The 13422-nt window shown below is 35.0% G+C and overlaps 1 protein-coding gene across 4 annotated transcripts in view; it reads right to left on the bottom strand.

Annotated features, from left to right (window-relative positions):
• Oxsr1 (oxidative stress responsive kinase 1) overlaps nucleotides 1-13422 on the bottom strand; it is a 110071-nt gene that overhangs the window by 19677 nt on the left and 76972 nt on the right. For all 4 annotated transcript variants that reach the window (XR_007105784.1, XM_047531203.1, XM_047531201.1 and 1 more), the window contains 3 exons: nucleotides 9327-9375; nucleotides 8675-8740; nucleotides 1704-1826 (listed from right to left, as the gene is read on the bottom strand). Coding sequence is in view for 3 of the 4 variants with exons in the window: in XM_047531203.1 (XP_047387159.1) it covers nucleotides 1704-1826; nucleotides 8675-8740; nucleotides 9327-9375 (238 nt within the window). In the remaining variant the exon portion in view is untranslated. The remainder of the gene's footprint in view (nucleotides 1-1703; nucleotides 1827-8674; nucleotides 8741-9326; nucleotides 9376-13422) is intronic.

Below are 13422 nucleotides of genomic sequence, written 5' to 3'. Positions count from 1 at the left end.
AATCCTCACCAGCAGATCCACAACACACACACCCACATTAAAGGAAGTTCTCTGGGCGTAAGAAAAATAACAACAGTAGAAATTTAGATCTGTACAGTCTTTATTATGAATATGAACTTTGTCAATGGCTTTGACAAAATAAAATTTATGAAAATAACAATACTTTTTGTCTTCTTAGATCTGTTAATATTATGAGTTTTCTTAACACTGAACCATCATCATCCTTTACCCCACTAGATCATAGTGTTACTTCTCTTTTTTCCGCCCCCTGCTGGGGATTGAACCCAGGAACTCACATGTTAGGTAAGTGCTCTACCACTGAGCTACATCTTCAGCTTCTATCATAATATATTCTTTTCTTAATATAGTTCAATTTAGATTTGTTTTCTTAGAATTTATGGTCTCAAAAACATCTATAAATAAAACGTAAGAATTACTGAACATAAAGTTACTTATGTGGTGGATAAGCATATAATTTCCTATGCTATTTAGACACTGGGTGTTAGGTTATGAAAAAGCTAGTGTAACGAATTTGGAAGTACTAAATCTCTCTTACAGATAGGTAGCAGGTAATAATCAGATAGTGAAAAGCTATAATTTATCTTTCCAAATATTTGTTAGAAGGAAAATAACATCATCATCTCTTTCATAGGGAAGTAGAACTACAAGGTTCATGTAGCTCTAGCTTCCATTGGTAGCTTTAATGTAACATCACATAAGAGCATTGATGTGACCAGAGAGGAATCACATGTAATGGTAAGGAAAAGAGGATGCCATGATCTCACATGTGTTAAACAGTAAACTCACAATTACATGTAAACAAATGTTTACAATTCTTACCTTTTACAGAGCTTTTCCAAGCTTAGAACTTAATAAAGTTTTGCCAGTTTTCACTGGCAAGGTCTTAACAAATAGCTCTGCAAAAGGACTAGACCTCCAAGGCTTCGATGGATAAACAAGTTCAACAAACATTCAAGGTTAAGTGCTCTCTCTCATCAAAGTAGAACCTAAAAGCAGGCAGTGGTATACCACTACACAATATTCATCTCACAAAAAAGATACTGAGCAGGCAAGGGTATGATACCCTCAAACACTTTTACACACACTTCCGTTCTTGAGAATGAGTCCTGACAATCAACTTGAGGCATTAACTTTAGATAAGAATGATGAAACAAACCAAAAGGAAGACCCTTATTTTGACGCTTCTAACAAACACCAGTACATATAAACACATACCCCAGGATACCAACTAAAGAAGAGATACGCTGTTCTTCCTCAGGTAGAAAGATACAGACTTCAGGGACAAAGTTTTTTACTGGCAGGCCTTCAAGTTCACTATTCTCTTGTGCAATGTCTAATCACCCATTAACCCTACCTAGTGTATTTTTTCATCTCAAACAGTTTTCATCTCTAAATTTGGCTTTTGTTTTCTTTCTGTTTTTGTTTTGAGATAGGGTCTCACTAAATTGCTGAGGCTGGCTCTGATCACTGGGATTACAGGTGTGCATCACTATGCCCAGTGTAAATTTGGGTCATTTTTATACAGCCTAAATACTATCATATTCAAACAGATACACCAAGTCCAATTTTCCACGCAGAATGAATCAGACCCCTGTCAAAAAAAAAACTCTGCCAGTACTCTACATTTTAGCTGCTTAAGCTGAACAAGAATCCCAGTTAAAATACAGTTTAACGAAACTTACCCTGAGTTGTGAAATTGCCGCTTTTCCTTCCTCACTTTCTTCATCAAATTCATCATCACTCCATTCCCAGCCTCCATCCTCTGTTTTATGAAGACGACCACTGGAACCTGGTACTCTCCGAACCTGCTCATTAGAAAGAGATGTGGACTGTTTAACATTTATGAAGCAGAAAATACAACCATATTTCCCTCCCCTTCTATCACTTCAACCCACTAAATGAATGATTACTGTCCTCATGAGTAAGTGTTCCCATTAAGTTAATACCCTCCAAACCTCACTTGCTTCTATTCACAATCTCCACCACCTATCTTTAGTCACAACCTTCTATACTGAGCCCAAACAACATAAAAACTTTTTATGTGCTGCTTCAAATCTGAGTAATGTGTTTAAAGCCCTGAGACATTTAATAAAAGGTTCTGAATCCCAAAAATAAAGCCAAGATTAACAATATTCTTTTTTAAGTATTTTTTAGATGTTGGTCGATTTTTATTTTATTCATTTATTTATATGTGGTGCTGAGAATCAAACCTAGTGCCTCACACATGCTAGGCAAGCACTCTACCACTGAGCCCACAACCCTAGCCCCTAAACAGTATTATTCTATCTTTTCAATTTCTTAAATCAAAATTACACTTGCAAATAGTTTACTTTCAACTCATTTTAGCTTATTATTTTAAAATAACGTGTGAGTCACGTTACTACTTTTTTGGTTTTAGGAATTATCTATGCAACTTCCCACTATGGAAAATGACAATTTAACTGTATTGTCAATCCCCTACTCTTTTGTCCAGATACACTGTAATTCTGGTTAGATCAATATTTGGTATTTATATCACATGATTATATACACATGATATCACTCCTAAGCCTTACTGAATATAATTATTAGTTCTCTTTGCTATGTATCTTGTTTTCCTTGAAGTTAACATCTACTCTCTCAGCTGGGTAGATCTCCTCTCACCATATTAAAATACACTAGGTATTCTATTGGTGTCATCTTGAAGTCCTCCTCCAACAGAACCTCCTAATATACTCCAGCCAGCCTAGCCTGGCTTCACACCAGGGCTCATTCAGATTGTGCTCTACCACAATGCAAAGGATTATACTTCCTGAATCATACAACTGCCCTGATTTTAGAATAAGTACTTCCTCCACATTTATTAAAGTCAGGCATTTCCAAACATATCCTGATTGCATCCCCACATTTCAGGCATGATTTGGTAGAGAAAAGAAGTCTAAGTTAGAAATAATTTTTTTCCCACAATTTTCAAGATACCTGTTCCACTGCAATCTGGCTTACTGAGGTCACTGTGACTCCTGATCTTTCTTGTGACATTTCCTCCCTTCTCTAGAAAGCTTCTTTTTGCCTCCAGTATTCTGACCTTTTACAGTAATGTACATCAGTATTAGTTCATTTTTGTTCATTATGCTGGGTACTCAGGCTCATCAATCTGGAAATTTATGACCATCAGTTATGGAAATTTTTCTTGAATTATTTCTTCAATGGTTTCTTTCTTTTCTTTTGTTTCAGTTCTCCTTTTCTAGAACTCCTTTTACTCAAATGCTAAAACTTCTTAAATGATCCTTTAATGTCCATCTTTTCTGTTATTTACTTCTGGGCCTTTAGGCTCTTTCTGGGAAATTTCCTCAACTTTAGCCTACAAACTTAGTATTGAAATTCTTCTCTATGTTTTTAATTTCTCAGAGCTCTTTGTTTGTAGAGGTACCATTCTCTAAATGCTCTCCTTTAAAGAAAAAACAGCTTGACTGAGATATAATTTATCTATCATACAATTGAGCCACTGAAAGTATATAATTCAATAATTTTTAGTAATATTCAGAGTTGTGCAATCATTACTACAATCAAATTTAGAACATTGTCATCACCACCCCCAAAGCATACAATACCCGTTAGTAGTCACTGTTCATTCTCTCCAATCCAAGTACTAGGCAACCATTAATCTACTTTGTCTCTATACATTTGCCTATTTTAAACATTTCACATAGATGAAATCATATAATATATGGTCTTTTGTAACTGGCTTCTTCTTTCACTAGTATGTTTTAAAGGTTGATCTGTACCATTTGTCTGTTAGAGGTACTCCTAGACTTCTGATGAGGTTGTGCTCCAATAACCCTATCTTATGAACATATTGTAAGAAAAATGTATTCAACATATCTACTACCAAACACCATAGCTTAGCGAAACAGTACACTATAGATTATCAGTTGTTTATTCTTATGATTGTATAGCTGACTGGGAGCTGAGGCTGCCCAGCATCTTAAGAGAGTACTGTATAAATACTGCTAGTGCAGGAAAAGATCAAATTTCAAAACCACAGTATGGTTTCTATTGAGTGCCTATTACTTAAACACAATCATAAAGTTGAAAAAAAAAAATCCCTAAGTTGAAAACCATCTGTACTTCATTCTTTTTATTCCTGAATAATATTCCATTGCAAGGACACACCAAATTTTATGTATTCATTCATCAGTTGACGGACATTTGAGTTGTTTCCATTTTTCAGTTACTATGAATAATGCTGCTATGAACACTTGTGCACATTTTTATGTGTATATGTGTTTTTAATGGATATGCCTAGGCATAGAAGAGCTGGGTTGCATAACAACTCTGGCCATTTCAGGAACTCTCAGGATATTTTCCAAAACAGCTGCTCATTTTACATTCCCATCAGCAGTGTATAAGGTCCAGTTTCACCATATCTTTACTCACAATTGTTACTTTTTCTAATGATAGCCGTATAAGTTGGTATAAAGTATATTACTGTTATTTTAATTTGCATTTCTCTGAAGGTAAATGATATTGAGCATCTTTTAACATGTTTATTAGCCATCTGTGTATCTTCTTTGAAGAGATTTCTACCAAAATCCCTTTGCCCATTTTTTCAATCGAGTTGTCTTTTCATTACAGAATTGAAGGAGTTCTCTATAGTCTAGATACAATTATGTGCCAATATTTTCATCCATTTGGTAAGCTTCTTTTCACTTTCTTGATGGTATCTACTGAAACACAAAAGTTTTTCATTCTGATGAAGTTAATTTATCCATTTTTTCTTTTATTGTATTTTTCGTTCATATCTTGGAAAGCTTTGCCTAACTCAAGATTCCAAAGATTTATGCCTATGAACAAGTCCCTCTTTCCTATAAGGAATATATTCCAAGACCCCCAATGGATTCTTGAAACCAAAGATAATACCTAATCCTATATATACTGTTTATTCATATAAAGACACCTATGATAAAGTTTAATTTATAAATTATGCACAATAATAGATTAACAATAACTAATACTAAAATAAAACAACTATAACAACATGCTTTGATAAAATTGCCGGCATCATTACTCTTTGTTTTAGGTCTATTATCAAGTAAAATAATGGTTAAACACAAGTACTGCAATACCATGATAGTTAATCTGATAACTGAGATGGCACTAATTGATAATAGGCTGGTAGCATACACAGCATGGATATCCTAGACAAAGAGATGATTCACACCTGGGACAGAACAGGACAAAGCAAGATTTCATCGTGCAGAATTTTAAACTTATAAATTATTTCTGCAATTTTCCATTTAATATTTTCACACTGCTTATCGTGGATAACCAAAGCTGAGGAAAATACAACTGCAGGTGAGGGGACTATTGTATTTTCTTCTAAGAGTTAAAACTTTAGCTCTTACATTTAGGTCTACAATCTAATCTTAGCTAACTTATTTGTATGGTGGGAGGGAAAGACCCAACTTCATTCTTCTGTGTGTGAACACCCAGTTGTCCCAGCACCATCTGTTGAAGACTGTTCTTTACTAATTGAATTGTCTTGGCACAAATGCTTCTTTTTTAATAGTATCATGTTCTTGTTTTATGAAAGTAAATTCTTACCTCTGAAGAGTTATGATTTTATTTAAACCATCTTTCTATATAATCCGTTTTCTCTAAGTTTTTTCCTTTTTTCCCTGCATTCATTTGTCCTGTGTAGGGTTTAGTTGTTGTTTTTGGGGTTTGGGGGATTTTTTTGTTTGTTTTGGTTTTGTATTAAGAGGTTTTCCTCATACACCTTTTGACCCTAGATTTTTGAACTCAGATCCAGAAACTAAAAAAAAAACAATTGGAAGCACTATGCTTTTAAGGGGGTAGAGTTTGCTAATTATGAGTTCTGCTGTAGAAAGATCTGGGTGGGCATTTCACAGAGAAACCCTAAACATCAGTACCTTTTAAGTCTTTCCTCGGGCTAGTCAGATTGATCTTGATTAGATCTTGCAATATTCTGTCTCTGAAGGCTAATAAGCTTTCATGCTCAAGTTCAAGTAACTGAATAAAGTAGTGTGACTGGAGATTCCTAATATTCAGTATGTACACATTCAATGAAATGCCCATTTTCAGAAAGTTACTTCAGTCTTCAACTGTGCTTGGTATCTTTTAGTTTAGACACCATTTCTTTTATCTTTCCGCAGAATAAACCTCCATACAATGCTTAGTGTACAGTGTGGAATGAGGAACAGGAACTAGAGTCTAACTATCTTCATACTGTCAACCAATCTTCCTGCTTTTGGCCCTACTAGTACTTTCTAAAGGTACCTGGTACTGCTAACTGCCTTAGGTTTGGGGCTCTGCTGTATGAGGTAGGTTCTAAACTTTCTTCAATGCTGGTTTAGCAATTGGAGTCCTCCGATTTGCCAAGTCCCTTACCACTAGTTTACTGGCATCATATTTTGAAATCTTGGTTGCAGCTTTCATTTCTCTCATATTTTGTCAGTTTGGGGTTTATGAATTTTCTTTTTATTTTCTTAACCTTTCTTAACCTGTATTAGGTAGAGTGGGAATAAATGTAGATATTCACTGTACTATCTTTTTGAGGCTCACTCTTCCTAAATAAATCAGCCTGCAAGATATTAAACACATCTCTATGTTGTTACTGCAAATAATTATAAGCATGTAGATTTTAATATGCATTCACATTATTTACAGAATATCTACAGAGTGTCAGAAACTGATCTAGGCCTATTGAAGACACAGCAACAAACAAAAGTCCTTGATCTCAGTAAGCTTTTGTTCTAGTGAAAGACTGTAAAATGTGAGATGGTGCTAGGTTCTTTAAAGAAAAATAAAGTAGGGTAAAATAATAGAAAGTTATGGGAGGGTACTATTTTAAGATATAGTTCAGAAAAAACTATTTTGAGGAAAAGCTTAAGTAGAGACCTGAATGAAGTGGAAGAATGAGTGTTTGACCAAGTGGCTATCCCTGAAGAGCAATCTTCCAGATTCCATTTTCCTGGAGATCTGATTTAATTGGTTTGGGATTACACTACTTATGATGCTTGTTTTCTTTTTTTTTTTTAAGTCCCAAGGTGATTCAGATGTGTAACAATGGATAATAACCACTGAAAAAGGAAAACAAAAGTATAGCAAGTAAAAAGATCCTGAGGCAGGTGGGGGAAATTTTTCCAGAAGGGAGGAAGTATAACTCTTTTAAGCACAGGTCAAAGAGCTAGAAAACAGGTGCAGTGGCACACATAGGCTGAGGCAGGAGGATCAAGAGTTCGAAGTCAGCTTCAGCAAGAGCAAGGTGCTAAGCAACTCAGTGAGACCCTATCTCTAAATAAAATATGAAACAGGGCTGAGGATATGGCTTAGTGGCCAAGTGCGCCTGAGTTCAATCCCCAGGACCCCTCTCCCCGCCAACCCAAAAAGTTAGAAAACAGTAACCTGATGCTTTTTAATAACTCCTTAGGAAGAAAAGAAGGACCCTGGTTGTTTGTATTTGTTGTTTGTTTGGTTGGTTGGTACCAGGAATTAAACCCAGGGGCACTTAACCACTCAGTCACATCGATAACCCTTTCTTATATTTTATTTAGAAACAGGGTCTTGCTAAATTACTTAGGGCCTCACTCAATTGCTGAGGCTGACTTTGAATGCATGATCCTCCTGCATCAGCCTCCAGAGCTGCTGGGATTATAGGCGGGGGCCACCACACCCAGCAAGAAGGACCCTTAATAACAAGATTGAAGAATCCAAGTCTGCAGAAGATATATCTCTAAAGTAGAGACAATTGTGCTACAAGTACTAAGAATATCATTTCAAAGTGTTTAATATACTTTTCTGATTCTTTATTAATCAAAACCTTCTGAATAATATCAGAATTCCCAAGTACTGAAGCCTATGGAAGTAAAAAGTCACTTAATAGATTTACTCAAACTTCCCAGACAATCCTACCACCATGCTCCATGAGATACAGTACCTTTACCTTCTCCCTCAAGTCTAACACCAGCAGAAGCCAGTTGGCCTTACTTCCTTTACATTGGCTAAGTCTGTATTAAGGAAGAGAAGGGAAAGGGAAGAAGGGGTGTTTCCCTACTGGAAGGAAAAACTCATATTTTGCCCAAACTGAGACCTTAATGCATTTCTATGTTCACATTCTGACCAAAGTTCTTGGAAATGACATGTGTAACAAAGTTCTTTTGGTCTTTCAGTCAAAGCAACAAAAAGTTTGAAGTTAGAAGGTACTGCAGATATAAATGCTACATAAAATCACTACTCACTCTGGAAGCTGGAAACAGTGATTAAACAGGGGTCAGAATTACTCACCAATTACTGTCCAGCATACCTTTGTATTCTAGTAGATAGCAGAGTAATGTCCTAGCATATGATATACCAATGATATTTGCTGAATGAATATATCAAAGAATGCTTTAGAAAAGGTTGAGAGAAAATGAATAATACTGCTTCTTCTGTTAACAGAATATTACATTTACTTTTGGAATCAAAAATAGGGGTGGGCCTATAGTTCAGTGGTAAAGCATGTGCCTAGAACGTGTGAGGCACTGGGTTCAATCCTCAGCACCACATAAGAAAATAAAGATATTGTATCCATCTATAACTAAAAGAAAAAAAAATCAAAAATAAATCAACTCTAAAAAATTTCCTAAGAAAACTGATTAAGACCCCCATTTACCTTTTTAGCTCTTTCAGAAATGGTAGGTGCTCTCTGCAATATTTTCTCTTGAAGAAATTCTTTATTCTGGAGGGGGAAAATAAGTATTTTTCTTTTATAAGAAGCTTTTGTTGAACCAATAAAATCGACATAGAAATGTTCATCACAATTAATATGTTTTATGAAGAAGTATGAAACTACCATAGAACATTACTACCAGGGTTTTAGAAACTGAAACACAGTTTCAATGTGCTGAATGAACCATTATGAAAAGTTTGCTTTATTGTATGTCCTTTGTTGGTCCTGAATTTCCAACTATAATAACATACCACTATCTTTGGGAAATGAGATATTCACAAACTAAGTAGTAAACCTTGAAATGAGAGTTCAATGTTTTTCACAGATTTATATTTATAATGGCAAAAATTAATATTCATTATTGCTGTAAGTTTAACTTGACATTTAATTTATACCAAAAAAACATTTACTAATTTCCAAAGCAAGTGTCTTACATACCAAAAATTTTATACATAATGCCCTTGGTGATTTTATCTTCTAGCATTCTTCCACACATTATCATCTTAAGAAATACAACTTATGAACACTGAACATAAATATGCATAATTAAGGAGCATTATATGAACACATGAAAACAAAAGCTAGAATCTCCTACCTTAGCTTTCTGGAAAAATTTGTGCCTTAATAGCTCTGCTGCTGTTGGTCTAAAACCAGAAAAGAAAGTTATTGCAATTAATTCAAGCGTAATATGAGTTTCCATCTTCGAAAATGAGAAAATGATTTCATGAGCAGCAAAATAAAAACTGAGTACACTCTACTTTCCTTAACCTGCTAAGAAACAAAAAGTAGGATAAGCTGGGTATAAGACATGGAGTAGAATAAACAAACACTCAAATAGAAATGTTTTGATAATAATTAAGACATTCTTTGAAAATTTCATTAGTGAAATGTTGCTTCTAGAAGAATGGCATTTTAGTGGCTTCGAACATATTTGCTATTTAAGTCAGACAATCTATCTAATATTTTTAGCAAAGCATAAATATATATTTAAGATCACAAAGAGGAAATGGTCCTAATAGAGTTTTTTGCTTCTTGTCACAAGGCTGCCTGACAGGTTTCAGCTTAAGGCAACTAGATTCCACAATTTCCCTTTAAAAACTGAAGATCTGGGCTGGGAACACAGATCAGTAGTAGAGCACTTGCCTAGCATGTACAAGGCCCTAACTTCAATCTCAATATCAGAAAGAGAAAGAGAGAAGAGAAGGGGAGGGGAGGAGAGGGGAAGAAGATCTAAAGACTTCAAAAAGTAAAAGAATATCCCCCAAATTTAACCAAAGTCAATTTTTAATTCAACTGTGCACAGTCTTTCTGCACAGTTTTGACTAAATTCACCACTAATTTGAAAAGCTTTTAAAAATATATCATTTCAGAATAAAGAATTTTATACATAAAAGCCCATACCTGATTTTGTCACATACTTACCATGTAATTCTACAAAAATCGCAATTTCTCTAGGTACAATATTACCTAGCCAAGCCTCTAAGAGCAGCAGGGGTCTTTTGTTTCTTTGTTTTTGTATGCTGAAGATCAAACACAGGGCCTCACACATGCTAGGCAAACACTATGCCACTGAACTACATCCCCAACCTGAGCAGCAGTCTTTAATCACTGCTGTGCGTTAGAGTATCCAAGGTATTTAAAAATACCAGTGAACAATGAAAGAAAAATGTATTGGAGTAAAACCCAGTTATCAGCAGTTTTGTTTTTGTTTTTAACTATCCAGATCATTTCAATGTGCATTCAAGCTTAAGAAGCAGTGCCTCTGAGGACTATTATGAAGATTAAGTAAACAAGGTGAGGAGTATAGCTCAGTAGTAGAGGGCTTGCTTAGTATGCCTGAAATCATAGATTTGATGGGGGAGGGTATTTAAGAAAGCAGTTAAATGTGAAATCAGACAAGATTTCAATGTTTCAACAATTTGCCCAAGATGGCTCCTTACTATTTTTTCCTTTTTTGTAGGCTCATTTCCTACTTTTTAAAGTACACCTTCTTTTTTCCCCAGCATTAGGGACTAAATCCAGGGGAACTGAGTTGCATCCCTAGCCCTTTTTATTTTAATTTTGAGACAAGATGCTGCTAAATTGCCCAGGTTGGATCCCAAACTTGCAATCCTCCTGCGTGTCTGGGATTAAAGGTGTGTACCATGGCACCCTGCTTTTATTTATTTATTTTATTTTTTATTTATTTATTTATTGTAAACAAAGGGGGGCACCCTGCTTTTAAGTACCAATTTTGTTAAGAGTTAAGTGAAAGGATGTGATTGAAAAGCAATGTTTGTGTGAAAAATATCTTAATTTCATGCTCTTTAGCATACTAGTTTGCTAGTTCTTTAAAGAGCTAGTTAACTAGTTCTTTAATGCTTCTCTGACTAGATGGTGAACTCTGGGTTAATAGTTAACTTCTCTCAGCATTATTTAACTATATGCTGGCCTCAATTATTGTTATGGGGAAGTAGTTTTCAGTCAACCCGCTATTCCTCAGTAGGTAATCTGTTCCCTGAGACTGAATGTAGAAAGTTTTGGAACACTGGAAAAGGGAGACAATGCCTGGAATCTGGGGGAGATGATTCTTTAATCTGAGGTTACAGTGTTCAATATTGAAAAAATGTTCAGTCATTATTTCTTTGACTATTGCTTCCCCTATATTCTCTCTAGTCTTTCCTGGCTAGTCCATATATGTGTATATGTAAATATTTGTGTTTATATGTATCTATATTAAGCATACCTAATTCAAAAATCTAAAATCTAAAATGCTCCAAAATCCAAAATTTGAGTGCTACCATAATGTCACAAGTAGAAAATTCCACACCATGAAACTGCTTCATCCACAATATTAACAATACTGCATAAAATTATCTTTAGGCTATGTGTATGTTATATAAGAAATAAAAACAGATTTTGTGTTTAGACTTGGATCCCATTCCTAAGATATCTCATTATTAAATGCAAATATTCCAAAATAAAAAAACCCCTGAAATCCAAAATTCTCTGATTCCAAGCATTTCAGACAAGAGACACTCCAACCTGTATACATATATGCATAAACACAAACATGCTCTCTGAATTTTCTCATCCTTTGAATGTTAATCTCTTTCATATTTCCACCATTCATTTTTTCATGCTACATTTTGAGCAATTTCTTTAGTACAGTGTAATGACATAAAAAGCGGCACTATGAAATCAAATTGCATAGGTCAAAATCCTAACTCCACCATTTTTTAGATGTGTGACTTTATGCAAGGTTACTTAACCTCTGATTCAATTTTTCCATTTGTAAAACAGAAAAAAAAGAAAGCCATCCTCATGGGATGGCATGAGAATTAAATGAGACATACACTAAGTGTTTATAACAATGCCTGGTACTTGCTAAGCCAATGAGCTCTTTCATTTAACCAGTCCATTTAGGGTTCTTGTGTTTTATCTTAGAAATGCCCTATATCTTAAAATGCCCTAAACAAAGTTTTTTTTTATTATTATTATTTTATTGTAAACAAATGGGATACATGTCGTTTCAACAAAGTTTAATTTTGGTTTAAAAAACAGAAACTAGATTTTCTATACTCCCAAGGTTTTTTTTTTTTTGTTTTTAAAGTCATTTTATAACAATTTCAGACTTACAGAAGAGTTGCCAATATAGTATGAAGTTCCCACATAACCTTTCACCAGCTTCCGTTAATGTTAACATTTTACATTACCATGGTCTAATCATCAGGCCATTAACTAAAACATTAACATTGGTACAAAATAAAGTACAGACTTCAGTAGATTCTCTGGTTTTTCCACTACTTTCATTTTTCTACTGCAGCATCTAAGGTAGGATACCCTGTTGCATTGAGTCACCATGTCTCCATCATCTTCCCCAAACAGTGACTATTTCTCAGTCTCTCCTTTCCTTGATACCTTTTAAAAGTACTGGCCAGGTATCTTGTAGAATACTCCTCGATTTGGATTTGTGTGATTGTTTTCTAGTTATAAACTGAAATTGCAAATTCAAAGAAAGAATACTTCATAGGTGATGTGTCCTTCTAATTGCATCATATCATAAGGTACATAATATCATCATGTCTTATTTTTTTTTTAATTTTTTTTACGTTTACATAGGGTAATGATGTTTATTTTATTTTTCCCCTCCCCCCACCCCTCCCACCCCTCTTTTCCCTCTACACAGTCCTTCTTTCCTTCATTCTTACCGCTCTCCTTAGCCTAACTCTAAACCTAACCCTAAACCTAATGCTAGCCCCTCCCACCCCCCATTATATGTCCTCATCTGCTTATCAGCGAGATCATTCGTCCTTTAGTTTTTTGAGATTGGCTTATCTCACTTAGCATGATATTCTCCAATTTCGACCATTTGCCTACAAATGCCATAATTTTATCATTCTTCATTGCGGAGTAATATTCCATTGTATAAATATGCCACAGTTTCTTTATCCATTCATCAACTGAAGGGCATCTAGGTTGGTTCCACAATCTGGCTATGGTGAATTGAGCAGCAATGAACATTGATGTGGCTGCATCTCTGTAGTATGCTGATTTTAAGTCTTTTGGGTATAGGCCAAGGAGTGGGATAACTGGGTCAAATGGTGTTTCCATTCCAAGCTTTCTGAGGAATCTCCACACTGCTTTCCAGAGTGGCTGCACTAATTTGCAACCCCACCAGCAATGTATGAGTGTTCCTTTTTCACCACATC

Source organism: Sciurus carolinensis, chromosome 17 (assembly GCF_902686445.1).
Source record: "Sciurus carolinensis chromosome 17, mSciCar1.2, whole genome shotgun sequence".
NCBI lineage: Eukaryota > Metazoa > Chordata > Mammalia > Rodentia > Sciuridae > Sciurus > Sciurus carolinensis.
This window is presented reverse-complemented; position numbering and strand designations above follow the sequence as displayed.